The sequence below is a fragment of the Rhinopithecus bieti genome, unplaced genomic scaffold (genome assembly GCF_001698545.2).
Source record: "Rhinopithecus bieti isolate Rb0 unplaced genomic scaffold, ASM169854v2 scaffold_6946, whole genome shotgun sequence".
Classification (NCBI taxonomy): Eukaryota; Metazoa; Chordata; class Mammalia; order Primates; family Cercopithecidae; genus Rhinopithecus; species Rhinopithecus bieti.
In genome coordinates, this window is record NW_016805697.1 from 1,374,682 (window position 1) to 1,389,368 (window position 14,687).

At 36.6% G+C, this 14,687-nt stretch overlaps 1 protein-coding gene across 1 annotated transcript in view; it reads left to right on the top strand.

Moving 5' to 3' along the window:
* The window catches only part of ROCK1 (Rho associated coiled-coil containing protein kinase 1), a 153,387-nt gene extending 142,035 nt beyond the window's left edge, over positions 1–11,352 (top strand). Inside the window, 6 exon segments of the mRNA XM_017873531.1 lie at positions 273–432; positions 7,411–7,481; positions 7,694–7,782; positions 9,699–9,777; positions 9,899–10,160; positions 11,141–11,352. Of these exon segments, the coding sequence (XP_017729020.1) occupies positions 273–432; positions 7,411–7,481; positions 7,694–7,782; positions 9,699–9,777; positions 9,899–10,160; positions 11,141–11,352 (873 nt within the window).
* The last annotated feature ends 3,335 nt before the right edge of the window (positions 11,353–14,687 follow it).

Below are 14,687 nucleotides of genomic sequence, written 5' to 3' on the forward strand. Positions count from 1 at the left end.
TAACTTTTTTTTTTTTTTTTTTGATGGCTTATGTTTGAAAACAAAAACAAAAACTCTTTTTAAGGCAAGTAGAAAAGGAATTTGTCCGAGCAATGTATTACTGAGAACTTGACATTTCTGTAGTGTATCAAAATCTGTGGTAGCAAACATTCATGAAGTTTACTGTACATTTTTAGTATTAGCAATTTAAATTACTTTATTATATTTCAATTAATAATGTTGGAAATTGTTTTAGCTTGATTATATATTATCTTGATACTTTTCAAAATTAGCAATTGGTAGAAGAATGTGCACATAGGAATGAGCTTCAGATGCAGTTGGCCAGCAAAGAGAGTGATATTGAGCAATTGCGTGCTAAACTTTTGGACCTCTCGGATTCTACAAGTGTTGCTAGTTTTCCTAGTGCTGATGAAACTGATGGAAACCTCCCAGGTAAGAATAATTCTGTATCATTCAAACATGTATAAATGTCATGGAAATTAGTGTATATTTCTTTCATTTGGGTTTCTACCTCCTTGTCATTCTGTCCATGGATTCCTAAGAAGGAATTCTTATTTCTGATAGCCAAGGCCTGATGATGATTATACACTTGGTGTGTACTCCATTTTATGGAGTAGAGCAGTTGTAAGCAATCTTAGCCTATTTGAATAGACCTGAGAAGCTTTACCTGAATAAAAACCATAAGAGGTTTATGAACCTATTTTGAGCAGCCTAAGTCCACAGTGAGAGTCAAAGCTGCTACTACACATCTCGCTATTTTTTAAAAGTTGTACATTTTTGTCAGTAATAGATCTTTAGCATTTTATGTATTCTTGTGCTAAAACTAGGAACTGTACTTTATCATCAGAATCACAGCAGCTATGTATAGAAGCCTATCTAGTGGAGTAGTGATCAACTTCAATCAGACTTTGTTAAGTTTAAAGTTTGGAGAAATAGATAAAAGGGGTTGGGCAGTGCAGTAAGAGGCCAGGGGTGTCAAATAAAGGCAGGAATGAGTGGCTAAGATTTCAGACTTTTTTCTGTGTCTTCTTTTTCCCAGTGGAGAATCAATTTAAAAATAAACACAACTTCATTCTTGGCTTAATCATCATGTAAACTACAGTACATTTATGTACTTTACAGAGATGAGAAATACACATACTATAAGTTCAATTTAGAAGTAAAATGAATAGGTTATCATTATTAAAACATGCATTTACATATACACAGAGTCTTAGTTCAGAGTCTTGGAAGTTTTGTATACATGGTCATAAACTGGAAAATAGATTTTAATTAGTGTATTTTCTGAATAATACATAAATAGGAAGATATTTATGAAGCAGCATGTTTGATATTATAGGGATTCTATTTTAACAGATATTACTTGTTATTGTGACTTTGATATAAGGAACTAGATGAGTCACTCAGAAAACTTTATAGTATCTTTCTTGGTCAAGAAAGTGGTACTCAAAGTGGGAAATGAATTCAGCTCCTCTCTGTATGCCATGTGATCCCTGGCCTCATTCTTGTGTGGCTTTGCTAGGTCAAAATCAGGTATCTGGGAATGAAAAGGCAGTGAAGAAATATTTCTTGTTTTAGTGGTCAAGGAACTCTTCTTTTACCTATTTTGGCTCTCTGAAACTGCCTACCTCTTGAGAAACTTGCAGGTACACATGATTCATTATTGGAGAATCGCTTTGGATTTAATAAGAACCTCTAGCTTTAGTAGTGGAACATCTTTATAAAGTTAGACTTAATCATCACTAAGAATACAACTTTTAGAAGTGTTTGGCCGGCGCGTGCGGGCTGGCTCAAGTGCCTGCTGAATCCCGAGCACTTTGGTGAGCCGAGGCGGGGCAGAATCACAAGGTCAGAAGATCGAGACCATCGCTGGCTAACATGGTGAAACCCCGTCTCTTACTAAAAATTACAAAAACTAGGCGGGCCGAGTGGCGCGTGCCTGTAGTCCCAGCTACCGGGCGAGGCTGACGCCAGGAGAATGGCGGTAAACCCGGAGGCGAGCTTGCAGTGAGCTGAGTCCGGCCACTGCCACTCCAGCCCCGGGCCACAGAGCGGACTCCGTCTCAAAAAAAAAAAAAAAAAACGAAGTGTTTGGCTACATTCTTTCAATTGTTGAACTGAATTTGTAGGTTAGATTCCCACTTCATTTACCCTGAGATACTTCTGGAGTTACTTAGTATAGGAGTGTTCTTTATGTATATATGTATGTATGTATATACGTATGTGTGTATGTGTGTATGAAACAGTCTCACTCTGTCACCTAGACTAGAGTGCAGTGGCGCGATCTTGATTCACTGTAACCTCTGCCTCCTGGGCTCAAGTGATCCTCCCACCCCAGCCTCCTGAGTAGCTGGGAGTACAGGTGCGCATCACCACACCCAGCTAATTTTTTTAACTTTTTGTGGAGATGGGATTTCACCATATTGCCCAGGCTGGTTTTGAACTCATGAGCTCAAGCTATCCACCTGCCTTGGCCTTCCAAAGTGCTGAGATTACAGGCATGAGCCACCTGCCTGGCGACCTTATACTCTCTTTAGTGTCAATTCAAAATTCTGACCAATTTTATTTTTATTCCACCCATTTCTCTTTAACTATTTATAATGCCTTATACGTACCTTAGTTTTCTTAGTATTGAGTTAAATATGTCAGAAATGGACACATTATTAGTGAATGCTAGTTAAAAGATTTGAGTTGCAAGATGAGCTGGTGGGACTGCTAATGAGGCAAGTGATGAATTTTACCCACCATCGTGGCTGATTCAGAAAGGCTAAGCTCATAGTGCCATCAGCTGGCTTCATTGGCAGACTTAGGCTGGGAATCCATTTAGATTTCAGAATCCTGACCTAATAAATTGACTTACTGAGCAAAGAGATTTCCAAATGTTTCTACTAGCTCTATTTGAGTATATTTCTTAGAATATGAGTGTACTTTCAGGAATTTTGTTGTTAGGGTCATCAAAGTCCAAACCAAGTGGGGCCGGGAGTACTGGTGCCCATTCTCCCTTGCTAGAAAATGAGGCCAGTTAATACTCTTCCTATTACTGTGCTCTTCATTTTGAGACTTTAGAGAATCTCAACAGTGCTGAACCTTGACTTTCATATTGGAAGTAGAAATTAATGGATAATCTTTGTCAATATTATTTACCTCTCTGTGGGGCAGGTATTTTGCTAGTAAATTGAAAATCTGTATTAAATCCACAATTTACTAGATCCTCAAAAATGGTCCCTGGCAAATAAAGTTAAGGTTTTGCAGTCATATCTAGGAAGAATTGTTAAAGAATGTTGATGTTCATTCTTAATATTAGATAGTTACATATCATTCAAGTGTCTAAAAAATGTCTTGAAGGTAATGGCTAATGATTAATTTTACTTCAGTTTACAAAATTAATAAATGAATATACATACTAAAAGGAGAGAACTTTGAATAGATTAAGTTTACTCCACAGTTAAAATAATGGCTTTTGAAATATGGGTCACGTTTTTCAATTTTTTTTTAAGTAGTTGGATGGATGAACTGACACTGCAACTTTTATTCTCTTAGATTTCATCATTCAATATAAAGATTATAATTTAATTATCTTGTACATCTAGAGCACAGCCTCTATGAATCCTCAGTGGCCATTTTGTTATTAACTAGCTTAAATCTTAAATCTCCCCTCTGAAATTCCCTATTCTAAAAACCTTATTAAAAAATGTTACTCCTTCTCTGACTTATAACTCTTTGAAGTTCTTGAAGTCACCTTCATTCTCTTAATTCTTTTATGTCTTTATCCTCTCTTTGGTTCTGTAGCAGGTTGTGGACTACCACACAATGTAAACATAAAGATTACCCTTAGGGTTATGGATGCCTGTTGCTTAGATGACAAAAACTTTTATGTGATAACTGTTTCTTTTCTTCATTGTTTCTCTTTCCTTCTTTTGGAACTGTTAACCTAGACATCTGAAGAGAATGTAGAAATAGATGAGGCATTAGGAAAACTTGGTATTGATACTCCAGTAATATTCATGGTCTCTTATGGATTATTTGTATCATACCCTTTTCCATCCAGCTTGACCTTAGATTATGTAACTTAAACCTGAAAATGGTGGATCACTTGGTGTGTTTCCCAATATTTGAATATATGAAGGTTTCTGACTTTGCCCAAATCTACAGTGATTTGAAGTTGGTGTATCTGGCTTGTTGAGTGTTGACTTAATTTTCTTTTTTATATCACTTTTGAATTTAATTAAAATATTTTGAAATGGTTCTCTAGCCCTGTTTCTTAAGCAGTATGTTTGTGGTATAGCTAAATAAATTAGGTTGTCTTCAGAGGTTAGTTCTGATGTTTAAATTGGCTGTATCGAGTATTGATGTACATATAGTTAGACTATCTCTTATTTGGGTAAAGAAATCGCTGATATTGTAGTAATATACATCTAACTTCTTATAAGTTAAAATTGCTCTACAAATATATTGTATAAAATTTGGAGCCAAGTTGTTTTTGTACATATGTAGAATATTATTAATGATAATCCAGACTTAGAGGTTCTCTCAGTGGGAGTTTCATTTAGTTATCTGGAGAAGCTGTTTTCTGTGCTTGTGATATAAAAGATGGAATTTACAGCGTTATAACTCCAGGTCACCACTGAAGTCACAGGTAGTCCCGATTTTAGAGGAGGTCTTTATATATTTTAAAAACTGGTAAGTATATTATCTTGCAACTATGGTAGGAGTAAGGAAAGGAAACACAGGAGAAGCTAGTATGTTTTTTTCTTTTTATCTGTTATTATTGAGCTTAGTTCAGTTGCTTCTCTGAGGAAATTCACCAGATGGAAAAACTAAAATTTTCTCCCATGACTTTGTTGTAAATTGGCAAAAACTTTCACATATTCTTGACACCTTTATTTTCATTCCAGATTTCTTCATTTAATTTATTTTCTCCCTGGGCCTCTTCATTTAATTTAAATATGAGCAAATGTAGAATTCTGGCTTATTTGACTCAGAAATTCCCTTGGTATATAAAATTTCTAAGGAACACTGAAATGACATATAAAGCCATACCATATAACAACTTATTGAAGATATATTAAAGAAAACTGGCAGGTTAACCCACATCTAGAGAAAGAAGGCATAAGTATTTTTGACATTTATTGTCACAAAGAAATAATGTGAAAGTGTAGGGTATTTTGGCATACAAAATTTTGTGTAAATGTCAAGATTTCAAAGGCTTTTATATCTTTGTTTTTGGTGAGGAATTACTGATACTAAACAACTTTGTATTATCAGATATTAAGACTACTTTTCATTCTCACTAATGTTCATCTTAATGTTTTCCAAACTACACTTTAAAACCAGAGCTGCAATTTCTGCCACACTAATGGGAAAATTTCTGGCAATAACTTTTTTGCTTTTATAAAATAAAACATTGGTGAATGATCAATATGTGATCAGCAGTCTTTTGCTTGTTATTTAGTATAAAACTGCCTGTTTGGTTTTTAAACTGTAACCATTAAAGTCACCAAGGATGACTTTAATTGGCTAATTCAGAAGAACGAAGAATTGCAAAATAATCAACAAATATCTGTCATGTACCTCCTCAGTGTGTCATTTGCCATGGGATATATAAAATCAAGTGTTAAGATATAGTCCTTGCTCTCACAGAACTTACCAAGGAACTACCTAACCAACAAAATAATTACTTCATGAACTAAATCGCAGCAATTAAAGCTAGGTGCTGTGGTACATGCCACTGCTCAGGAAGCTGAGGCTCAGGAGTTCGAGGCCAGCCTGGACAACATAGCAAGACTTCATGTCAAAAAAAAAAAAAGGAAAAGAAAATGTTGGGAGAAGAGAGGGATCATTTTGAACTAAAGTTATCTCATCATTTCCTCCATTTTAACAATTTATATGAAGAGGAATAACACAAGCAAAGGAGTGGAGACATTAAGTACCTGGTGGGAGTAGAGGAAAAAAATATTTCCCACAATTCAGTCAACTGCAAAGCTTGTTTGGGAACAGAATAGTGTTGTGCTCTAGAAACATAAGCTCAGAAGTTAGACTGCCAGGATTTGAAACCATAGAGCTTTGATAGATACTGATAGAGTTGCCTTGCCCAAGTCAGTTTACCCTGCTAAGCCTTAGTCTCTTCTTTTGTAAGTGAAAGATGACAGTAGAACCTAATTCCAAATTCCTAGGAATATCCTGTGTTCATGGACTTATACATAGGTTAAATATGAGATATTATAAAGCATGTGGCAAATAATAAATTTATAAATAAATCAGCAAATCAGTAAATGTTACCTATTGTTAACTGTTGCTGTAGGACTGAGTTTATAGCTTGTGAGTTATATGAAGGGGGACAATATATATTCCCCTTAGGATTATCATTTGAGTGATAGTATAATCTCATATTTTAGTGTCATACTTTGAAATTGGTTACTTTTCTATTCTTTTGTGTTTCAAATATAAGGTAGATATAGAAAATAGTTAAATTGAATGGATTTTCTTATTTCCAACCTAATCTAAAATAACCATTTCTAATGGAGTTGTCTTTATCCTCCAGATATTTCTAGTAAACATTAGTTATATATAAACAATAGTGATAATTATTATAGAATGCCTTGATCAAAGAGTCAAGGAATTCCTGGTATGCGCGTACTAGTTGAAATAATGATGGTAGACCAAATGGATTCTGTGTTTTTACCGTTTATCAAATTGTGACATCACAAACTTAAGAGGCTTTAAAACTCTTTAGTTTGAGTAGAATTGTAATTGGACTTACCACTAGAGTTAAGTGCTCCCTTCAACCAAATTTGGACGATTTTATTGAAATTGTTACAAATTCAAATTGAAGTTGTTTTACCAAAAAGCGTAATCAGAATATTGTACTGAGAAAACAAATAAAATACTTGTCTCTTATTCTTTATATCTAGTTGATTCTGCCTGCATTCCTTATTTATTTATCTTCTATTCTTGTCTTCTGTGAGTAATAGGACACTTCTATACTTTTGCTTGCTCTTGTGTAAATCATGGCTCTGATTTGTTCCACTTGCTGCATAATGTTTTTCTTTCTTTTTTTTGCTGATTATTTTTATATGAATGTTAAATGATAAAGTCTTCTACATCATATCCCATTTAAGCTGCAATCCATTCCAGTCTTGCCTGGCTCTAAGGGTATTGTTACTTCATTCTTTTGTAATTGAGTACTAAATGTTAAATTGTATGGGAAAAGTGGCTTGAAATTTTTTTCTGCAATATTTGTATGGCCATTAAAGTTGATTTGTGTGATTGAAGCATGGAAGAGCAAATTATAGCACTTATTCATTTAGTTGTGTTCAGTTGCTTGTTGCTGCATGCTATCAGACAACTTTTAATTGTTTTTCTTTTGTTACAATTTAAGACTGACTAATATATATATTCTTTTTCTCCTAGAGTCAAGAATTGAAGGTTGGCTTTCAGTACCAAATAGAGGAAATATCAAACGATATGGCTGGAAGAAACAGGTACCATATACCTATTTATTTTCTAACTGGTATTTTGTTCTATATTTTACTTTGAAGCATAGAACTTATATTAGCTACTTTTTTACTTTTTGTTAGCATTGCTTTTACATTAATACAATATAATCTAGATATTAGTGGCAAATAGTATGCTTTTCACTTTAAACCAAGTTAATGTTGCTCTTATAACTCTTCCCCCTTTTTTCTTATTTCAGTATGTTGTGGTAAGCAGCAAAAAAATTTTGTTCTATAATGATGAACAAGATAAGGAGCAATCCAATCCATCTATGGTATTGGACATAGAGTAAGTTGCCTTTGATTGAATTTTAAAGGGGTTGAGAGCTAACTTTTGATAATTATTTTTAGACTTAAAATTTATTTTATATTTTGTGTTACTTCAACACTGTTACCTACTTTTCTGTTTTTCTTAAGCATAAATGTTGACATTATATTAAATCTTTTTTTTTTTTTTTTTTTTTTTTTTTTTTTTTTTGAGACGGAGTCTCGCTCTGTAGCCCAGGCTGGAGTGCAGTGGCCGGATCTCAGCTCACTGCAAGCTCCGCCTCCCGGGTTCACGCCATTCTCCTGCCTCAGCCTCCCGAGTAGCTGGGGCTACAGGCGCCCGCCACCTTGCCCGGCTAATTTTTTGTATTTTTTAGTAGAGACGGGGTTTCATCATGTTAGCCAGGATGGTCTCGATCTCCTGACCTCGTGATCCGCCCGCCTCGGCCTCCCAAAGTGCTGGGATTACAGGCTTGAGCCACCGCGCCCGGCCTATATTAAATCTTTAGCAAAATGTGAGAAGGAAAAATGTATATACTTATTTCATGTATTTGGAAGACAAATTTTTTATTTCAAGTGTTTAGTAGTTTAACTTCAGAGAGCATTTCAAAACGTATAGTCAGCTGTGTATCAGTGGGTTCCATATCCACAACTGTGGACAGAAAATATTTGAAAGAGGGCCAGGTGCGGTGGCTCACACCTGTAACCCCGGCACTTTGGGAGGCCAAGGCAGGTGGATCACCTGAGGTCAGGAGTTCAAGACCAGCCTGGCCAACATGGTGAAACCCCGTCTCTACTAAAAATACAAAAATTAGCTGGGCGCAATGGCGGGCACCTATAGTCCCAGCTACTCTGGAGGCTGAGGCAGGAGAATCACTTGAACCCAGGAGGCAGAGGTTGCAGTGAGCTGAGATTGCACCACTGCACTCCAGCCTGGGCCAGAAGAGTGAAACTCCGCCTGAAAAACCATTCTCCTGCCTCCTGTCTTTCTCTTTCTCTCTTCAAAATCCCCAGAGGATTTTGGTATCCTCCAGGGTCCTGGGACCAGTCTGCCATGGATACCGCGAGACAACTGCGTACAATCATGTCATCGCCAAATAATGAGTTTCACTTCTTTCTTTCCAATCTGTATGCCTTTCTCACATGTATAGATTCGTATGGCTACCACCACACTCAAAATACAGAACAATCCCATCACAAGCGTCCCTGTGCTACTCCTTTTGTAGCCAAAAGGCAGCTTCCTTCCTCCACCTCTCCCTAATCCATAGCAACATTAATCTGTTCTCCATCTCCATAATTTTGTCTCTTCAAGGGTGTTATATGAATGGAATCAAATAATGTGTAATCTTTTATGATCAGCTTTTTTCCCATTGAGTATAATTCCCTTAAGATCAATCCATGTATGATTTGTTTTTTTTCTTACAGAGTAGTATTCCATAGTGTAGATGTATCACAGTTTGCTTACCCATTTATTTGGGTTGTTAGGTTTTGGTTATTATGAATAAAGCTCCTATGAACATCTATGTGGAGGTTTTTTTAAATAGATATAAAGTTTTATATGAATTTTTGTTTCTTGGAATTAAAGGCCCAGCAGTGCAGTTTGCTGGGTTATATGGTAAGCATATGTTTAGTTTTCTAAGAAATTGCCATATTCTTTTCCAGAGTGGCTCTGTAATTTTCCATTCCATCAGCAGTATATGAATGATTTACTTTCTCTGCATTCTCACCAGCATTTGGTGTTATTACTATTTTTATTTTTTTTAAACTCTGATAGATGTGTAGTGACACTCATTGTGGTTTTAGTTTGCATTTCTCTAATAACTGATGATGTTGAATATCTTTTTATGTGCTTATTTACTATCTGTATGTCCTCTTTAATGAAATGTCTTTTACAATAAATGAATTTTTGTAAATGGCCTATGTTTATTTTCATTTTAGTAAACTGTTTCACGTTAGACCTGTAACCCAAGGAGATGTGTATAGAGCTGAAACTGAAGAAATTCCTAAAATATTCCAGGTAAAAATCTGAAGTTATAATTTTAAAGAATCTAAGTCCTAAGTGTTTTGTGAAGCAAATGTAAAATATACCAATGCTTAAGATTTTAAAAATCTTTTCCTTTCACCATTCCTGAATGTAGATACTATATGCAAATGAAGGTGAATGTAGAAAAGACGTAGAGATGGAACCAGTACAACAAGCTGAAAAAACTAATTTCCAAAATCATAAAGGCCATGAGTTTATTCCTACACTCTACCACTTTCCTGCCAATTGTGATGCCTGTGCCAAACCTCTCTGGCATGTTTTTAAGCCACCCCCTGCCCTAGAGTGTCGAAGATGCCATGTTAAGTGCCACAGAGATCACTTAGATAAGAAAGAGGACTTAATTTGTCCATGTAAAGGTAAGGCATGGTAATTATTGTTACAACTTATAACAAATTTAGTTTTAAGTCTCAATGAAATAACTTATGTGTATTAATTTCTATACCAAGTTGAAAAGAGATTATAAAAAGTAATATTTTGACACTGGTGGAGCAATGTGCAGCTATTTACAGATTTAGCTTTTAAGAATGTTTTTATTTATTTTTATTGATTGAGATACAGTCTCACTCTGTCTCGCCCAGGCTGGAGTGCAATGGCATGATCTCAGCTCACTGCAGCCTGTGCCTCCCAGGTTCAAGGGATTCTCCTATCTCAGCCTCCTGAGTAGCTGGGACTATAGGCATGTGCCACCACACCTAGCTAATTTTGTATTTTTAGTAGCGATGGAGTTTCAGCATTTTGCCCAGGCTGGTCTTGAACTCCTGACCTCAGGTGATCCACCTGCCTTGGCCTCCCAAAGTGCTGGGATTACAGGTGTCAGCCATTGCACACCCGGCCAACAGTGTTTTTAAAGAGAATCACCCCCTTGTGAACAAACAAAAAAAACAAACATGCCACTAAGAAATTACCCCAAGTTGGAGAAGAGAGCAACAGGTGAGTTCCACTCTATTCACCCCTTAGTTTTCCTCTTCTTTTGTCTGGCATTCACAGCCTGGATCAGCATGCATGCTGTATCATAGACAGAATATTTTCTAGTTTAGCAGAGGTAGCTTGAGGGAAAGAATACAGACCATAGCTATTTTCAGATAAGAAACTTATGTTCTTTAAATACATTTATTTGTTTTACATTTTATATTTCTGATTTTACTTAATTAGTTTGACTGATTTTTTAAAAAATTTCAGCCTTATTTAAGTTAAGGAGAATGAGATATTGTTCATGCTTAATTAAGCATATTAAAACTTTTAGAACCTTAAGAACTTGAAAAACTATGCATTTGATAGGTTGGATTTAAAAAACGATATGACTTTAATTATGCTTTTTTTTTCCTCCTCAACATAGTAAGTTATGATGTAACATCAGCAAGAGATATGCTGCTGTTAGCATGTTCTCAGGATGAACAAAAAAAATGGGTAACTCATTTAGTAAAGAAAATCCCTAAGAATCCACCATCTGGTTTTGTTCGTGCCTCCCCTCGAACACTTTCTACAAGATCCACTGCAAATCAGTCTTTCCGGAAAGTGGTCAAAACTACATCTGGAAAAACTAGGTAAGGATTGGAAATGCTGACCTTTTTAACAATGTGAAAGTGATTGGATAACATCTATTAAAATCAGAAATCTAATTGTTCTTTTCACCACAGAGGGCATCATTTTTAGGTCTTTGTATATGACTTACAGTGACTTTATAAATTAGTTTGACTTATTCTTGTTAGAATTTAAAAATAATAATACGTGCAATATTATATTTATTTAGTTCTGTCTAATTTTGTCATAAGTTGCTGTACATGGCATAGTTTTAGCCCTTAATGCTTTAACCAACTTAATTTTTTTAATGCAGAAATTCATATAAAACTTTTAATCATCTTTTCTATTTTTTAACTGTGTTGGCATAGTTTTCTACAAAACTAAAATTGTTTTCTCTTTTTTGTTAACTTCCCATACTATCCCAACATACAAAATTATTTGGTATTATCAGTGACTATTTTTTTAAATTATTTTACTTTAAGTTCTGGGATATACGTGCAGAACATGCAGGTTTGTTACATAGGTATACATGTGCCATGGTGGTTTGTTGCACCCATCAACCCATCATCTACATTAGGTATTTCTCCTAATGCTATCCCTCCCCTAGCCCCCCGACCCCCCGACAGGCCCTGGTGTATGATGTTCCCCTCCCTGTGTCCATGTGTTCTCATTGTTCAACTCCCAGTTATGAGTGAGAACCTGTGGTGTTTGGTTTTCTGTTCCTGTGTTAGTTTGCTGAGAATGATGGTTTCCAGCTTCATCCATGTCCCTGCAAAGGACATGAACCGATCCCCCTCCACCCCCACCTTTTTTTTCTTTTGAGGCAGAGTCTTGCTTTGTTGCCCAGGCTGGAGTGCAGTGGCGTGATCTTGGCTTACCATAACCTCAGCCTCCTGAGTAGCTGGGACTACAGGTGCATGCCACCATGACTGGCTAATTTTTGTATTTTTAGTAGAGATGGGGTCTCACTATGTTGGCCAGGCTTGTCTCGAACTCCTGATCTCGTGATCCACCTGCCTCTGCCTCCCAATGTGCTGGGATTATAGGTGTGAGCCACCACGCCCAGCCGAACTCATCCTTTTTTATGGCTACATATCAGTAACTACGTTATTACAAACAAAATTCCCAGTTAAGTCCTACTTCTTTTGTTGTTTAACTTTTTTTTGTTTTTTAAGAATCTTACTCTGTCACCCAGGCTGGAGTGCAGTAGCGGTGCTGTCTCAGCTCACTGCAACCTCCACCTCCCAGGTTCAAGCAATTCTCTGGCCTCAGCCTCCCAAGTAGCGGGGATTACAGATGGATGCCACCATGCCTGGCTAATTTTTGTCATTTTAGTAGAGAGAGGGTTTCATCATGTTGGCCAGGCTGGTCTCAAACTCCTGACCTCAAGTGATCTGCCTGCCCCAGCCTTCCAAAGTGCTGGGATTACAGGCATGAGCCACCACGCCTGGCTGTTTAACTATTTTTGATAAACTTTTTTCCAAAAATATCTTTTATGCCATGATAAACAATTATAAGGCATAACCATTCATTCATTCATTCATTCATTCATTCATTCATTCATTTTGAGACAGAGTCGCTCTGTTGCCCAGGCCAGAGTGCAGTGGTGCAATCTCAGCTCACTGCAACCTCTGCCTCCCGGGTTCAAGCTATTCTCCCACCTCAGTCTCCTGAGTAGCTGGGATTACAGGCACACACCACCACACCCTGCTAATTTTTGTATTTTTAGTAGAGATGGGGTTTCACCATGTTGGCCAGGCTGGTCTTGAACTCATGACGTCAGGTGATGGACCCTCCTGGGCCTCCCAAAGTGCTGGGATTACAGGCATGAGCCACCGCACCCAGCAATTAACTCTTTCTTGGAGAGAAATTATGAAATCTAATCTCATTAAGTTCTCATTTTACTCATTAGTAAATAAGGCTCAGAGAAATTAAGCAGTTTGCTCAATCACAGAGCCAATGGATTGGAAACCATTTCTGTCCAATTCTAAAGCCTATGTTGTCCAATTCCAATGCCTCTATTCTACCACATACCAGCTTCCCTAGAGTGTACTCCCTAGATTAATAGGGCCACTCGAATCTAGAAGCTGAGACCTAACACTGATTGGCCTCGCTGCCAGTGTCACCCACATCTTCCAAGCAGGCTTAAAGCCATCTTGAATTCATCTCCTTTGTTCATTCCCTATTGTCAGTAACCAGGCCTAATTCTTTGAAATGACTTATATCCTTTCCTTTCTCAGCCACCACACTATGCCAGGTATTACCACATCACTGCTAACTTAATTCTGTAGAATGCTATGTCAGCCTTCTCCTGAGCATAGGGTGTAAACTGGATCTAAAGTGATTTGAAATGGGATTATAGCTGAGTAAGAAAATGTGGAGAAACAAAGAGGAGAGAATACTAAGTATATTTTTCCTATTCTTTGTTTCCCAAACTTTGTGTAATTGTTAATTATTGTATGTAAAGATAATGTATATTTACTTTTCCTCCTAATGTTTGTTTCTTGTATTTTTAAACAGAGTGCATTTCTTAAATTAGTTTTTTTCCCCCTCCTCAACAGTTAACCATGTGACCGAGTGCATTGTGGAATCGTGTGGGATGCTACCTGATAAACCAGGCTTCTTTAACCATGCAGAGCAGACAGGCTGTTTCTTTGACACAAATATCACAGGCTTCAGGGTTAAGATTGCTGTTATTCTGTCCTTGCTTTGGCACAACACACTGAGGGGTTTTTTTATTGCGGGTTTGCCTACAGGTAGATTAGATTAATTATTACTATGTAATGCAAGTACAATTGGGGGAAAGCTTAGGTAGATATATTTTTTTTAAAAGGTGCTGCCTTTTTGGATTTATAAGAAAATGCCTGTCAGTCGTGATAGAACAGAGTTTTCCTCATGTGAGTAAGAGGAAGGGACTTTCACTTTCATGTGGAACGGCCATCACTATCAAGATCAGCTCATGGAAGGAGTAAAGAAAATATCTCAAAATGAGACAACCTGAAGTTTTTTTGTTTGTTTGTTTGTTTTTTAAATGACTTAAGTTTTTGTGCTCTTGCAAGACTATACAAAACTATTTTAAGAAAGCAGTGATATCACTTGAACTTCAGTGCCTTCACTGTAGAATTTAAAAGCCTTACTGTTGATTGCCCATGGTGGACTTGATGGAGAAATTAAATATCTTTCATTATGCTTTAGAAAATACTGTATATGTTTCAGCAAGTTTGGGGAATGGGAGAGGACAAAAAAAATTACATTTAATCTATGCATTTTTGCCAAGCCATATTGAGTTATTTTACTACTAGAGACATTAGGAAACTAACTGTACAAAAGAACCAAGTTTAAAAGCATTTTGTGGGGTACAT